We start from the raw sequence: 17,006 nt of genomic DNA, 5'->3' as shown, positions 1-17,006 counted from the left end.
CCCCTCTCCACAAATTGGAGAACTTACATAGAGCTTTTACACAAGAAAAATCACAAAGGATGGGACTGCAATATAGCTTTCCTTGCATCGTGAATAAACAGTTTCCACAGCCATCTTTTCTTAGGATAATACAGGCATTCTTGGGTCCTATGCAAACAACTCCCAAGTCATCAGAATCATTGAGTCTTTTAATTGTCTCAACTGTAAAGCTCTAAGGATCATTTGAGCCTTGTGATAGTTCAGTGGGATACAGAACCCGATTTAATGTAACAGGAATAAGAATCAGCATGGTAGAAACTAACAGGAGCGCAGCATCTAGTTCGGTTCACTTAGTGATCATAGTATAGGAATTGTTAAGAGTATAAGGAGAGGTATTTGATATGATATTATTATGAAAATCATAAAGTCCTCAGACACCTGGTGCTTGTCAAAGCAATATATTTTGCCAGAAAGTGAGATCATCCAGAGGGTGAGTACAAAGGTTTGTTGTTATGTCAAGTTCAGAATATGGCCCTTTTGGTGGGCCTTATCTTTGAAAAAAAGTGTCTCCTAATATCTTGACAATTCATACACCCTTTTTCCCATCTCTGCAAAATTTGTAACAGGCAAAGAATACAACTCTAGTTCTACTAGAGAGACAAACAGTCCCCTGGTAATCCTAAGACCCCACTTGAAAGATAGTTAATAAGCTTTGTGATAAATAATGGATGAAATAATCTATAAAAGTTGTACAAAATGTTCATAAGAATACACATACACTGAATATCAAGAGAATTTTCACTAGTGATATTTAGTAGTAAATGAAATATTTGCAATTTTGTAATTGGCTATAAAAATGCAAAGTTCCACTGTTATTTGTAAGAGGTAATATGTACATATGTAAGTATATATAACATAAATACAAATTTTTTTTTTGAGGAAAAATATTAGCAGCTGGGGAGATCAGGAAAAGGCTCCTCTAGGAGACAGGGATTTTAAGATGCAGAAGTGAAGAGAGAGTATATTTCAGGCGTGGGGACATATGAAATATTGTGCATGAGAAATGGCAAGAAAGCCAATTTGGTTGAATCATCGAATATACAAAGGGGAGAAATACATAAAAAATAAAGGTAGCTTATTTAAATGAGAAAATTTATATTTGATCCTAGAGATAAGACAGAGCAGCTACAATTTATTAAAAAAGGAAGTGACATGGTCATACATGCTTTAAGATGATCATTTTTGTCCTCTGTGTGGACTATTGGAGAGGAAAGATGTTGGATACAGGGAAACCAATGAAGAGATTCTTCTAATTCAGTTAAAAGGTGGTGAAAACCTGAATGAAAGTGATTGCTATGTGAATTGAAAGAAGATGATAGGTATGAGTGATGAGCAAATATAGTTAGGAAGAGCTGGCAAATTAATAGCTATGCAGAGTAAAGGAGAATGAGCAATCAAAAGACACATGTCTTTTTTTAAATAGCTTTTTATTTACATAATATATACATGGCTAATTTTTCAGCATTGACCCTTGTAAAACCTTCTGTTCCAACTTTTCCCCTCCTTCCCTCTCCCTTCGATGGTAGGTAGACCAATACTTGTTAAATGTGTTAAAGTATATGTTAAATATAATATGCGTATACATATCAATAGTTATTTTGCTGCACAAGAAAAATCGGACTTAGAAATAAAATAAAAATAAGCTGAGAAGGAAATCAAAAATGCAAGTGGACAAAAACAGAGGGAGTGGAAATGCTATGTTGTGGGTCACACTCATTTCCCAGAGTATTTTCCGCCGGGAGAAAAGGAGATCTTGTTCACTATTGAACAAATGGAACTGATTTGGTTCATCTCATTGTTGAAGAGAGCCACGTCCATCAGAATTGATCATCATATAGTATTTTTTTTAATTTTATAACTTTTTATTGACAGAATCCATGCCAGGATAATTTTTTACAACATTATCCCTTGCACTCACTTCTGTTCCGATTTTTCCCCTCCCTCTCTCCACCCCCTCCCCTAGATGGCAAGCAGTCCTATATATGTTAAATAGATCATCATATAGTATTGTTGAGGTATATAATGATCTCCTGGTCCTGCTCATTTCACTCAGCATCAGTTCATGTCTCTCCAGGCCTTTTTGAAATAATTAATTCCACCAACAATGTATCAGTTTCCCAGCTTTCCCACATCCCCTCCAACATCAGCATTATCTTTTCCTGTCTTCATAGCCAATCTTAGAGGTGACACAGGTCTGTCTTAACAGAAGTTAGGAAGAAGTATGAATATGGGGAGAAAAATAATGAGTTTTGTTGTGGGTATGTTGACTTTTAGGTTCCTAGTAGATCTCTGTTCAAAATATCCAAAAGGTTATTGATGTTGTGGAACTGTAGCTCAGGAGAAAGAAGAGAAGACTATCCAGGAGAAAAAAGTGATCTGGTGTCAAATGCTGTAAAGAAAAAAAAGGTTTTACATTGGGTCATCATATCTATCAATTAAGAGCTCATTGTAACTTTGTAGTAATCAGTTTCAGTTGAAGCCAGATTACAAGAGTGAGAGGAAAGAATATAATGAGAAGAGAAAGGGACCTAGGATAAAAGGCAATGTGCATAGGAATAAACTTCTCCCTGAAGGACTGTGATGAAGGAATTGTAGGTTCACATGAAGGTTTTATTTTTTTAGAATGGAGAAACCAGGCATTTTTATAGGAAGCAGAGAACAGGAGATCTTGAATAGAGACACAAAGGGAATGCTTGTGATATGGCTTACAAATGAAACAACTTGTTTATTATGGCTTACAAATGAAGCGATTTATTCCTAAAAATTTGAAATGAATAAAAGAAGATCTATTAATATACACTACTCCATTTGTATGAATTTAGGTTAGAGGATGCAAAAACTATACTGAGAGCATAACTCGTTTATAACATAGGGGACTGAGGTGAAATATTGTGCATAGTTTCTCATCAAAAGAAGAAGAATCAGTGGAATGAAAAAAATCAGATTTATGGAAAACTGATTCAGGCTAAATCATCAAAAGTACATTTAAGGACAAAATTGGAAAGGGCACAACTAGCAGATGAAGATTGGAAAAATCTATCAAGATTTCTATAATAAACTATTTTCTATATCAATGACAGTGAGGTGACAACATTTGGACTCCATATCACAGTCTTCTATATACATACAAATACAAATGGCACTAAATATATAAAAATGAAAAATGCAACTTAACGAAGAGCAACTAGGTGGCAGAGTGGATAAGAGTGCTGAGTGTAGAGAGTCAAGAAGACTCATTTTCCTAAATTTAAATCCAACCTCAGTTACCTAGCTGTGTCACCCTGGGCAAATCACATAACTCCTGCTTGCCTCAATTTCCTCACCTGTTTAAATAGGAACAACAAGTGCATCTGTGTCCTGTCCAGCAGGACATCAACAGTGGGTCATCGAGGGGAACCGGGGCCGAGGGGGAGCAAAGGCTCAGGAAGACAACAGTCTGGGAAGGCACATGTGCCTGGGAACAGGATCGGAGAGACAGAGAGGCAACTCAAGGTTTAGGTTGGTGAATGTCTCTGTTTAATGAATGAAGAGGGTTTAATTAAATATGATTTCTGAGTGGGGGGTTGCAATGAGAAGAATGTCGGACCATAGGTGTGGCAGAAATCCTGGGGTATACTGTTATCTAGATCCTGGGCGGAGATTTCTTGGGACACACATTATCTAATCTCAGGAATTTAGGGTGTTTGCTACTCTTCTTAGCTCTTTGTCTCCTGTCTCCAAGGACATGGTCTCCGGCAGTCTTCAAGGACATGGTCTCTGACATGTCCTCTAGAACATGGTCTCTGGCACATCTGGATATCAGAATTATGAGATCAAATGAGATAATTGTGAAGTACTTAGCATAGTGCTGGGAAATAGTAGGTGCTATATAAATGTTATCTATTATTATTTTTATGTGAAATAGACCAAGTAATATACACAGAAAGTCTAAGCTGTAGGTGACACAATTTTGAGCATCTTGAGGGAAAGACTTAAAGACTTGCAAAAAAAAAAAATCTGGCATCTTATTATAAAGGCTGTTTTATATTCTAGCATTCCTACTAGATAAATCCTAGTCTTAGTTTTTGCTAGGTTAGGTCCCAAAAGGTCACTTTGCTCCTCAGGATTTCAGGACCTAAATGTTGAGCTGGCTATTGGGGTGTTGGGATGCCAAGGTGCCTAGTTTCCAATCTCTCCACTTAAAATGGAGAACAAGCTCAGAGGCCAAAGACTTTGGCCCATTTTAACTAGTTACATGTTGATGTTACTAAGGAGGTTAAAGCCCTCTTAATAATAATTTATGTCATTTATATTAAGCATTTTATGTTAGCATAGGTCCTATTATTATACCTATTTTTGCATTTGAGAAAACTGAGGCAAACAAATTAAGAGATCATTGATAATTTGTGTAAGGTTGCACAGCCAAACCTCTAGACTAGATGTGAACTCAGGGCTTTCAGAGTACTCTATTCACTGCATCATTTTATACTGTTCTTATAGACCACTATCATCTGAGACCAATCAGAAGCAATGGTGTTAAATACATTGTCAGAAGAGAGTAGGATGAGGCTGACTCAGGTCATTTTAAAGTAGCCTGGTTTTAGTTAAAGAAACAATTGAAAATGATCTCTTTTTCATGGGGAGATTGTATCAGCCAATCACCTAAAACATTCTACCAAGGGACCATTCACGAAAGAAATATTCCTTACTTACATAACCTAGGGCTTTTTGAAGGATTACTTTATGAAGTTGTCAAAAAGATGTGCCACCAAACTAGGATTTGGAAAAACAATGAGAAACAGGGAACTGTGCTAGCTTTTCAGAAAACCAAGTAAAGAAATCACTTTAGTTTTTAGATAGGAAGAAAAGGATTTCCTAAGTTCATGCAGGTTTTCAGCTGGAAAGGTCCCTAAAGATGATTTATACTCCCATCTTTCCAATATGACAAAGATTTGTTTCAAGTGAGATAATTCCAGTTGTACATATTTCAACCTAGGACTTGTGTTCAAATCTCAGTTCTGTACACATGATTGTCTTGAACAAGTCAATTGTTCTTATACCTTCGATTTCTTCAACTATCAAATTAAGCGGGTTGACAAGATGACCTGGAAGTTCTTTTCCATATCTAAATCTCATAACTTAGATCAGCAGTTGTCAAATGTTTTTGGAATCACTAGTCTTAAATTTTTGAAGACCACCTCCTCTTTGGGGTTAATGTGAGTTATATCTACTGATATTTACTATAATATAAATTGTGATTTATTATGAAATTAGTTTTGATTTCACTCATTCCCTGAAAGGATCCCCACAGGGTTCCTGAACCATACTTAGAGAACAACTAAACTGATCAGAGGACTTAGAAAGTTTTGATGGTGTTGAGATATGGGGAGAGAGAGAGGAAATTTAAAGAAAATTTTGTTGTGTTTTGGGGGGAGATACTTATTTGGTGAGGGGTGGCTTGGAAGACTACATAAAACAAGACAACAAAAAAAGTCAGCTCAGCGATGGGGAAACAAAACAAAACTCATGACCATGGTTTTGTTTTTTAATTGAAATTTGTGGAGCAGGGTATAGAGGAATTGGTCCTAAGCCAAATTCTCAAGAGGAACTTTTGCGTAGAAAGAGGGCAAGCCCAAGAACAGATTAGATATAATCCACATAAAAAAAAAAAAAACAAAAAAAAAAAAAACCTCCTGAGGGAAGATGGGATGGTGTTCAAAAAATGTGCCCTAGATGGATGCGATGATATTTATTCCCGCAGATCTATGGGTGCATGTGTGCGACAGTGCTAGAAAGAGCGCTGTCACCCAGAACTTCCTTGGGGTGAGTGAGTGTCAATGCGAGAGAGAGCAGTGCCTGAGAACTTCCGCGGGTGTGGGTATGTATGTAGAAGAGAGAACTGCCCAAGAACTTCCTTCCGTGGGTGTGTGTCTCTCCTGATAAAGACCTTACACCCTAACCCGCACCCGGCTTTCCTAGGCATAAAGTGGAAAAGAGAGGTAAGAGGTCTCGACCACACCTAGGCAGCACCACTTCCTAAAGAATTCTTCAGTCCCCCAACCCCCTTCCTGCTAACTCCATCACCCGAGACTACATTTCCCAGCAAGCTCTTGGGGCGCTCGCGCTCTACAATTGACCCATTTCCCGGCCCGTCAGCAGCTAGGGGGGCCGGCCCAAGCGCCCAGGCGGCCGCTCCCTGCTGACTCGGAGTGTGGGCGGGGAGAGGAGGGCGGAGGGAAGAGGAGGAGGCGCCGTTGCTGCCGTTTGCCTCGGCAGCTGCGAGAGCCGGCACTGGTCCGCAGCAGGCTGCCGCCAACGCCGCCATGGACGAACAGGCGGGGCCCGGCGTCTTCTTCAGCAACAGTCACCCAGCGGCAGCCGCGGGTGTCAAGGGGCTCGGGCCGCTGGCTGAGGCAGCGGCCGCGGGCGACGGGGCGACTGCGGCGGCTGCGGCGCCTGCGGGGGCGGCCCGAGCCCAGTACAGCCTCCCAGGGATCCTGCACTTCCTGCAGCACGAGTGGGCCCGCTTCGAGGTGGAGCGCGCCCAGTGGGAGGTGGAGCGGGCGGAGCTGCAGGTAGAGACCCTCCCGGCCTGGCCCTCCTCCTCCCGCCTCTTTACTCCCTCCTCTCTCGCCCCGCCCCGGCTTCTTCCTCCCAACCTCCCGCCTGTCCCCTCCCCCTTCCCTCGGTTCCCGCCCATCCCGCCCAGAGAACCCCTTCACCTCGCCCCACCCACCTTGACTCTACCTGCTCTTATCCCTGGTTGCTCCTCCCGCCTAATCAAATGAGATAATGTTTGTAGAGCGCTGGGCTCGGTGCCTGGCATCTAGTAGATGTCTTTTCCCTCCCTCCTCCTCCCCAAGCATCTTCCTAACATTAATCTCCCGCCTCCTCGTCCAACTTCTAGCTCTAGTCTTTCCTTTTCAGTTGCAGTTAGGCAAGGAAGCCTGGTGCAGCCTATGGGACCGCTCTGTTTCTAAGGGGGTCACGCCCCGCTTCTGGGGGCAAACGACAGAGCTGTTTTCAGTAGAGTTGAAGGGTCAGCGGATTTTGTTTTGTGGGTATTTTTTTTTTAAGTTGGTTGGTTGATTTTTCCGGTAGATTCTCTTCGTGAAAGAAAGGAATTGAACGGGCAGATGAAATTGTATTAGGCTGTGACCAGAGGTAGGGAACTGAAAAGAGAAAAAAAAAAGTGGTATTTTCAGAAATAGAAAATTCTTAGATCTTCCAATTTATGTCTTCTGCCGCAGTGCGTTTCACCCGCTGTTTTTAGATCCGAGGTTTTTGAATGTAATATCTCTAGTCTACTGCGTTACTTAAGGGAGCACTGATATTGTTAAGATTTAAAAACAAAAACACACAAACATTCTTTGTGGCAAAATAACCTCTCCATCCAACAAAACATAAACAAGTTTTTGCGAAAATATTTTTTCCAGATTGAGTTTTTAATAGAAGGAAGTTGAGGTCTGTTAAAAGTTAGTCATGTTACTGGGTATATAGCGCAAAGACTTGTTTTGAGATAACTGAAGATCCACAGAATTTAAAAATGAAATGTTAAGTGTTTACAGGCTTTTCACATGGTGAATTTCTTTATTGTGTCTTAAGTTCTGAGATTTTAGAAAGAGCTTTAATAACTATAAGTGGTCGAGTCAGGAATTGGGGACTGTATTTTAGATATAAAGAGGAGAAAAAAAGATTCTTGCTCTCAGCTCATTTTAATAGGAGAAAAATATACTAATAATTATAGAAAAGATAAAATAACTCCAGAGAAGGCAGGAATAAAGGTAGCAGGGGAATGAGAAAGGCCTGTTGAAGAAAATGCGATTTGGTCCTCTTTATGCCTGCTGTGTCTTAGTCTGTGATTCCTTGAAGATAGTGTATTTGCTTACGTGGGAAAAGCACATTAGTACAGGGGAAACAGGACATGTTTTGAGGGCACCAGACCTCTGTTCGAATCCTGTCTCTCTTATTTCCTGTCTTGTTATGGGCAAGTCACGACTTCTCTGAGCTTTATTTATTCAACTTGAAAATGGGGTGTGTGGAGATTAAATGATCTGTCTTCTCTTACAGCTCTAAATCTATGATCCAACATATACAAGTTATTTCCTTGATAATAAGTTCCTTGAATGCATACAGCCTGTCTCATTTTTTGACTTAGTAGCTTCTAGGCCATCCTGACACATAGATGATTTATAAGTGCTTGTTTATTGAATTATCTAAGGAATCGCCAACTATAACCGTTTCATGTTTCTTTCAAGACAACTTTTCCTTGGTGATCTCCATTATAAGTAATAGTTGAAGTGCTCCCCATCGCTGCTTCTAAATAATATCTCATTCCCCGACCCACCTGATGGTTGTTAAAGCTATGTGATCACTTAACTCTGTAACTTCTGTTTAGATATTTGCACTTTAGTTGGAAGTAATTGAGCTAGCTTATTGATTATTCAGTGTTAATCCTTTCACCTTTTGATATGACTTTTTTTGGAGATAATCTCCCTACTTTTCTTATTCCTCCCCTCCCCCACCCTTTAGAAGGATAGTAGCCACTCATTGGCTAGATCCCTCCTACTGAATGAATTGAGTAGAACCTTTTATCTGCTTTGTTTCCAGCCTTGGTTAATTCCATTTTAAATGGCTTAGTGGTCCCCTGCTCCAAAGAGCTTCCCTTTTGGTTCTGCAATTAGTATGGATACCTGATTGGGTAGCCATATTGCAACTCAAGTGTTCCCATGCTCTAAAAATCCAACAGCTTCAGCCTCCCCGGTAACAGGGATTTTGAATTTGCCATATCATGTTCTGTGGCAAATAATATTTAAAAGAATCTATGCATTTCTAGGTTTTCTAAGTTTTGAAAAGGGTTTGTTTATCTTTATAGAAATTGGGGAGGGGGAAAAAGCACAAGATTTATCTTATTAGATTTTAGTTTCTAGTTTGAGGACTTGATCTTCATAATTCTTTGTAATTAATATTTGTTAATAAAAATCTCAAAATTTGCATTTGTTGGATAAAAAAGCATAAAGAGATATATTTTGTAAACACTAATTTAATTTAAAAATATATATTAAAAGCCTACAGTGTTTCAGATAGGGCAGTTAGGTGGTACAGTGGATAGTCAGGAAGACCTGAGTTCAAATCCTGCCTGGGACACTACTTGGGTGACCTGGTCAAGTCACTTAATCCCTACCCAAAAACTGGAGAAATAAATGTAAAACTACTACAATATGTTTGTAGAAAACAAAAACAAAAAGCCCCACATAAATAGTTGGTCCACAAGATCACAAAGAATCAGATGAGCCTGAACAAGGAAAAACATTTTAGGTAAATGCTTGGTACAGAAGATTCAATAACATAATTCAGTAAACATTAAGTGCCTCCTTTATGCTGAGCAATGTGCTAAGTACTGGGGATGCAAAGAGGCAGAAGACAGTCCCTTCTTCCAGAGAGCTTACAATCTAAAGAGGAAGAAAGCATGTAAACATATATATGAAGCAAGCTGTATTGCAGAATAAATAGAAAATTGTTAAAAAAAAAAAAGGGGGGGGGGAGGTAAGCACTGGAATTAAGGGGTGTGCTTACTCTTGAAGAACATGGAATTTTAGTTGAAACTTGGAGGTTAGGGAGGTTAGTAATTAAAGTGGACGAAAGAAAGTATTCTAGGGACAGGAATAGCCAGGGAGAGAGTGCCACAGCTGAGAGAAGTGTTTCATTGAGTGAACAGCCAGAAGGCCAGTGTTATAAGATTGAAGAGTTTTTGTTGGGAAGTAGGGTATAAGAAGACTGAAAAGGCAGAAAGGGACTAGATGGTGAAGGGCTTTAAATGTCAAACTGGGCATTGTAGTTTTGATGGGATAATATGGTTAGAACTTAGATTGTAAGAAGTTAAATGAGTGAAAAGAGAGAAAGTGGAAGCACATTGTGGATGGCTTTTTGAACATTTTAGTTACAAAGCACAGAAAAGAAGATAATTAGTAAGGCTGGAAAGGTCAGATGAGGTTTGCCTTTTTTTTTCAGGGTAGGGGAGTCATGGACAGGTTCGTAAAGCAGAAGAAAAAGAACCGGTAGAAGAGGAGAGATTGAAAATAAGTGAAAGAGGCATGAGAAAGGGAATAGACAATCTGTTGGAGGAGTTAGGTTCAGAGAAGTTAAATTTGGTAAAGAGTGAGTCGAGTATATCATGTGATATAAGTGAAGGAGATAATCATAAAAGGCATCAGAATGTTAGAGATGAGAAAGAGGAGAGAAAAGAGATCATGGTTAATACACTCAATTTTTAAAATAAAATATGAGACAAAGTTCTCATCTGAAAGTAGGGAAAGAGGAATCATGGAAGATTTGAGGGGGGATGAAAAAGTTAAGAAGTCTTTGTAGCAGAATATGATTGTGGGTTGATTAGGGAAGTATAGTGGAATTGCTCAGCAAACAGTAAGGGCTTGTTTGGAGGTTATGTAGCATAAATATGTATTAGACCCAGTCAAAATGGTGATATGATTTTTCTCCTTTTTAATTCAAAAACATGTGTAGGTGTGAAGGCAACAAATCCGAAAGTGGTCCTCAGCTGAAGCTTTTGCTGGGCATAATCTGCAATATAATAAGGGGGTTAGAGTTAAAGAAGAGAGGAAAGTGAAGAGTTGAGTTGGTTTACCAAGGAGTCAAGATGGGTAGAAGAGAAGAGAATGTCTAGTGCAGGGGAGATGGCCTTAGGAGAGAAATGAGGGGTTATGATGAGGATGAAGAGTAGGATTATATAAGGGAAGTAAAAAGGAGACACATAAGCCTAAAGATTATGATTGAATAAAGGGATTTCAGAGATGAACATAGAGATGGTACATTTGTAGGTGATGGAATATCCAGAATATGACCATCTTTTTTGTATAGCTTTTATTAGGATCAAGGAATAGTTCTTGGGAGATACTGGTTAGAGTTTTTGGAATAGAATCACTATCTTATCTCTCTACCTACTTACCTATCTATATCTATATTGAAGTTCCCTAATGTGAGGACAAGAGTTGGGGAGAAAAGAAAAATTGCAAGCCAAACATTTAATTTATTGAGAAAGGAAAGGGAGTGACCTGTGTGCAAACAATAGTGATTCACATTTTGAGGGTGATAGAAATAAGTAGCATGAACCTCAAAAAAAAAGAGCTTACTGAGTGATAGTAGAAGGGGGAGAATGTTCATCTTTGAATGGAGGGAGCCCAGTCTTCTATCTTCAAAGGACAGGTACAGGAAATGGAAAGCCTGAAGTCAAAGGGAAGAGGTTATTCATCTTTACATTGAGGACTCTTTATATCCAAATTGGGAAATTGCTCTGTTGGCAGAAGGTGGCAAGCAGTAAGATGACTTGAGCTGGTACAGATAGAAATGGTTGCTTTGGGGTGGCTTGACTCTTAGCAGGCTTTCCTCAGGGAACATATTGTGCTAAGCAGGAGATGATGGAAGGCACAGGTGCTAGCACATGGTCTGAGGACTTCTCACTTGAGGAGTCTGGCTGTAAAGCAGCAGCAGGAAGTGCAAGATTCCCTGTGCAAACAGAAGACACCTGGCCTGACCTCTAATAATGAAGCTTCTTGCCTTTAAGGAGCTTATATTTTCATTGGAGAATGGAAGATGAGTTGGAAATCAGAGTATACATACAGAAGTGAGGTTTAATTTTTTTGGTCTGGTATTATGGTTTCATTGGTGTGGTAAGATTTCTACCCATTATCCCATATTGCCTTTATAAATACAAAATTCTTTCAAAGGGAGAGTGCTTACAGTTGGATGAAAAAGTAAAAGTATGATATAGGAAGTGACATTTGAACTGTGCTTTGAAGGAAGCTTCAGATTGTAAGAGATGATGCTGAGGGGAGAGAGAAAATGCATTCTAATCATGGCGGACTACTTATGCAAAGGCATGGAAGTGGGAGGTAAAATGTCATGTGTTATGAATGTGTATTGTGCTATTTTGACACGGAGAGTATATAAAGGGATTAAGATGGTAATGTGAAAGACTGACAAGGTAGTTAGGAGCTGGATTGTATTGGACTTTTAAATACGCAGATGAAGAGTTTATATTTTATTCTAGGAAGTCCTAAGGAACAGTTGATGTCTTAGCTCAGATGCTTAACTAGCTGTGTGACTGGGCAAGTCATTTAAAGAAATCTATGCACCTCATTTGTACTCATTTGTAAAAAGGGTGTTAGGCTTTCTAAATCTATGTTCTTATCAGAATAAGAGAGATGTGGTAAAGTAGAATCAACAGCTAAGTAACTAATTAGATATAGGAGTTAAGAAAGAGGAAAGACAAACAACATTTTCCAACTTGGGTCACTGGAAGGATGGTGATTGCATCAATATAAACAAGGTAGTTTGGAGTAGAAATCAACTGATTATCTAATACTACTTTTCTTTCCTGGTTTACCTGTAATCATACTTGAAAACAAGTATGCTCTGAGCATAGATCAATCTTGTGGATTATCTATAACAAATTTAAAATTTAGGTTGAGACCCTTCGTCTTGGTTTATATTCTAGAGTCCACTGGTTTCAGTTAAACAATAAAAGTCAATTTTGATATTATTCTTAGTAAAATAAATGTTTTTAAAAATTATATGTGCCATCAAGCTATATAAGGGACTGAATATATAACTAGTTTTTCTATTATCATGTATAATTAAGTGTAAGCTATATCATTCTTTAAAAATCTATAAAATTTTCATCTTGTATTTATAATGTTTTGGATTTTTCCTTTGAAAAACATTGGAAAACACCTATATGTTATGGTATTGAGGTCATTTGGTATCTTTTATTTTTAAGCTTTTACTTTCTTAGAAGTCATTCTCCAAAGTAGTAAAAAAAAAAAAAAAAAAAAAAAACTTTCAGATTAAGGCTAATTGTTTTTTTTGGAATCTGTCTATCTTCCTTTTTCAAGTTGCCATGGCAAAGTAGAAGTGCTGAATTAGCTGTTGAATCTACCAGGTGCAAAGTGCCATCATATTCCTTCCTTCTTCATGCAGCCTTAGGGAGTAGAGTATGCTATGCTGAAATTGTCTTTATTATTTTTTTTCTTCTATTTTAGTTATTCACGAACTTCTGGCTACTTTTGGTTTGCAGAATAACTGAATTTGATGGGGAAGATAAGATCAAAATTCTCCCCAAAGTCTTAATTGGAGCAGAAACATGGCTCAGGGTATATAGCATGGACTTTGGATGCTTATTGCCTGTGTGACATTGAACAAACAATTTTGTCTCCTTGCACTTCAGTTTTGCTTATTTATCAAAAGAGGGCTTTGGATTAGGTAGTCCCTTCGATCTTGCCCAACTCAACATTGATGAGCCTGTTGAACCTAAAACACAAATAACCTCTGACCATGTCATTCCTCTGCTCAATAAGCTTCAGTGGCTTGTTTTTGCTATTAACTGTAGTTAGTTAACATTCTTCTGTTAACATTTAATATCCTTCACAATCTAGGTCCAGTTTATCTTTCCTGGTTGATTGTACTTTACCCTTCCTTATTTACCCTGCTGTATTTTTCCCCCAGACATGACAATTCACTTTCAGACTCTGCACCTTTGCACAGGCTCTGGTCCCATTGTTTGGAAAACTTCCTTTTCATCTCTTTTCCTTAAAACCAAAGCTGTCAAATACCCCATACTGCCTATTACACTCCCTTATGCAGTTGCAGTATAATTAAAATGTAATTGGGAAGTATTTAACAAAATAAATAAAAATATATTAAAACATAATTAATGTTACATTTTAAAACTAAGTATGCAGCCCACAGAAATTCTTATGTCTGTTTGGTGATCTTCTTTGAGGTTGACATGATTGCCTTAAAACCAGTAGCTTCATTCATAAGTCACCTGGAGTGACTCCATTAAGAGCCTTTTTTTGATCCTCTCTCCTCAAAACTAATTGCATTTGTTTATCTTTGAAAATAGATAGAGCATTTATTAATTGTTTGCTTTGTGTTGTGCTAGTTCTATGTATATATTATTTTCCCCAGGTTTCCCTGTCTCCTCTATGAGCTTCTTAAGCAATTTTTTTTCTTGTTGTTGTTCTTTCTGTTCTTAATACCAAGACAAAGTCAGACAGTTAATAGGAACTTAATAAATACTTGTTGAATTGGATTTCTACCTGTAGAAATTTTGTTAGGTACTTGTGGTGCTGGGCACATCTTTTAACCTTGTTCTCCAAAATTGTAGGAACAGCTCCTTAATTTAGGAACCAGTTGTATCATATAAATTAAAGGAAAGAATATGGACAGAAGCAGTCTTTTGTCATAGAGTGAAGCTTTTTAAACCATTTGGGGTCACATAACTGAATGGGGGGTAAGAGGAAGGGAGGGGGGAGGGGGTGCAAAAATTTGGCAACAGTATCAAATTTTCTGCCAATTTTTAATTCTTTTTTAAAAATATTTTTTATTTTAATAGCCTTTTATTTATAGGTTATATGTATGGGTAACTTTATAGCATTGACAATCGCCAAACCTCTTGTTTCAATTTTTCCCCTCCTTCCCCCCATCCCTTCCTCCAGATGGCAGGATCACCAGTAGATGTTAAATATATTAAAATATAAATTAGATACACAATAAGTATACATGACCAAACCATTATTTTGCTGTACAAAAAGAATCGGACTCTGTAATATTGTATGATTAGCCTGTGAAGGAATTCAAAAATGCAGGTGTGCAAAAATATAGGGATTGGGAATTCAGTGTAATGGTTCTTAGTCATCTCCCAAATTCTTTCACTGGGCGTAGCTAGTTCAGTTTATTACTGCTCCATTGAAACTGATTTGGTTCATCTCATTGCACAGGATGGCCAGGTCCATCAGAATTAGTCATCATATAGTATTGTTGTTGAAGTATATAATGATCTCCTGGCCCTGCTCGTTTCACTCAGCATCAGTTCGTGTAAGCCTCTCCAGGCCTTTCTGAAACAAGATTTAATTCTTTATAAAAAGCTTTTTGTTTTCAAAATACATGCAATGATAATTTTCAACATTCACCCTTGCACCTTATGTTTCAAATTTTTTCCCCTCTTTTCTCCCCTCCCCTAAGATAGAAAGTAATCCAATATAGGTTAAACTTGTGCAATTCTTATAAATATATTTCATTTTTTTTTTTTTTTTTTTTTTTTTGCTGAGGCAATTGGGATTAAGTGACTTGCCCAGGGTCTCACAGCTAGAAAATGTTAAGTGTCAGAGGTCAAATTTGAACTCAAGTCTTCCTGAATTCAGAGCTAGTGCTCTGTCCATTGCGCCACCTAGCTACCCTTCTAAATATATTTCCACAAAATGAGTGTGGACCACAACATAGCATTTTCACTCTTTCTGTTATTGTTTGCTTGCATTTTTGTTTTCCTTCTCAGATCTTTTTTTTCTTTCTAGATCCACTTTTTCTTGTGCATCAAGATAACTATATAAATATGTAAATATATATATATATACATACATACATACATATATTGGATTTAACATATTTTAACATTTAACATGTATTGCACTACCTGCTATCTAGGGGAGGGAATGGGGAGAAGGGGAAAATTTGGAACAAAAGGTTTTGCAAGGGTCAGTGTTGAAAAATTACCCATGCATATGTTTTGTAAATAAAAAAAGCTATAATAATAAATATATATATTTCCACATTATAATGTTGCAGAAGAAAAATCAGATCAAAAGGAAAAAAAAGAGAAAGAAAAAAGTAATTAGAATAACAAAAAAGATGAAAATATTATGTTTTGATCCACATTTAGTCTCCATACTTCTCTTCTGGATGCAGGTAGATGACTATCACAAGTCTGTTGGAATTGCCTCGAATCTCTTCATTGTTGAAGAGAGCCAATTGATCATCATGTAATCTTGTTGTGTACAGTGTTCTCTTGGTTCTACTCTACTTAGCATCAGTTCATGCAAGTCTTTATAGGCTTTTTTGAAATCAGTCTGCTCACAAGATTTAATGCTTTTTTTAAAAATAGCTTTTTATTTACAAGACATATGTATGGGTAATTTTTCAGCATTGACCCTTGCAAAACCTTCTGTTCCAACTTTTCCCTTTCTCCCTCTTTCCTCCCCTAGGTGGCAAGTAGACCAACACATGGTAAATATGTTAAAGTACATATTAAATATATGTATACATATTTATACAGTTATCTTGCAGCACAAGAAAGATCGGATTTAGGAATAGGGTAAAAATAACCTGAGAAGGAAAACAAAAATGTAAATGAACAAAAACCAGGAGTAGAAATGTTATGTTGTGGTCTATACTCATTTCCCACAGTTCTTTCACTAGGTGTAGCTGGTTCTCTTCATTATTGAACAATTGGAACTGATTTGATTCATCTCATTGTTGAAAAGAGCCAGGTCTATCAGAATTGACAAGATTTAATTTTTTATATAAAAAAACCTAAGCACATCCATCTCATTAGTATGCAAATTTGCTTTCATCTTTAATAAATGGTAAAATTATATGTATACAAAGAATTGCTTTAAAATAAATTTATGATGTTATTAGTAAACTTTTGATTTGTATATCTATCATATTTATTTGCTCAGAATTGCTAGTGGAAGAAGATTAAGAAGCTCTGTTTTTATAGAGCATTGATTTCCAATTTTGGGTAAAGACTTAGAATTTGAGAGTCAAGGAGGGCATGAGGAAAGATCTCTTTAAATCTCAAAGTAATCGAGCACATACAATCTAAGATACTTTCTCCATCCACCAACTGGACAAGAGAAGGCTCTGATAATTAGGAAACCTTTTTCCTTCCATTACATTTTATATGCCTCCCCTCTGCAGATACAGTGGCAGTCAAACATGTCTAGATGCATCAAAGTTGGTTTGCCTGCTGCTTTTAGCAAGTGATAGCATTAAATACGCCATATTTCTCAAGTTGTTGTAATAGTATAACATGAATTTGCTATAATACAAAAACTATCAGATTTGGATTAAGAAAATCTGATTTCTCATTTCAACTTTGCTATGACTGTGACTGAGGAAAATCACCACACATT

At 37.6% G+C, this 17,006-nt stretch overlaps 1 protein-coding gene across 2 annotated transcripts in view; it reads left to right on the top strand.

Annotated features, from left to right (window-relative positions):
- Nucleotides 1-6,233: 6,233 nt before the first annotated feature.
- The window catches only part of STRN (striatin), a 164,028-nt gene continuing 153,255 nt past the window's right edge, over nucleotides 6,234-17,006 (top strand). Inside the window, exon 1 of one of the 2 annotated variants that reach the window (XM_051976149.1) lies at nucleotides 6,234-6,593. In XM_051976149.1, coding sequence (XP_051832109.1) covers nucleotides 6,342-6,593 — 252 coding nt within the window. In that variant the 5' untranslated portion in view covers nucleotides 6,234-6,341. The remainder of the gene's footprint in view (nucleotides 6,594-17,006) is intronic. The other variant, XM_051976150.1, reaches the window with a different exon arrangement.

Source organism: Antechinus flavipes, chromosome 2 (assembly GCF_016432865.1).
Source record: "Antechinus flavipes isolate AdamAnt ecotype Samford, QLD, Australia chromosome 2, AdamAnt_v2, whole genome shotgun sequence".
NCBI classification, from domain to species: Eukaryota; Metazoa; Chordata; class Mammalia; order Dasyuromorphia; family Dasyuridae; genus Antechinus; species Antechinus flavipes.
The sequence above is the reverse complement of the archived record's forward strand: the minus strand, read 5'-3'. Positions and strand labels throughout refer to the sequence as shown.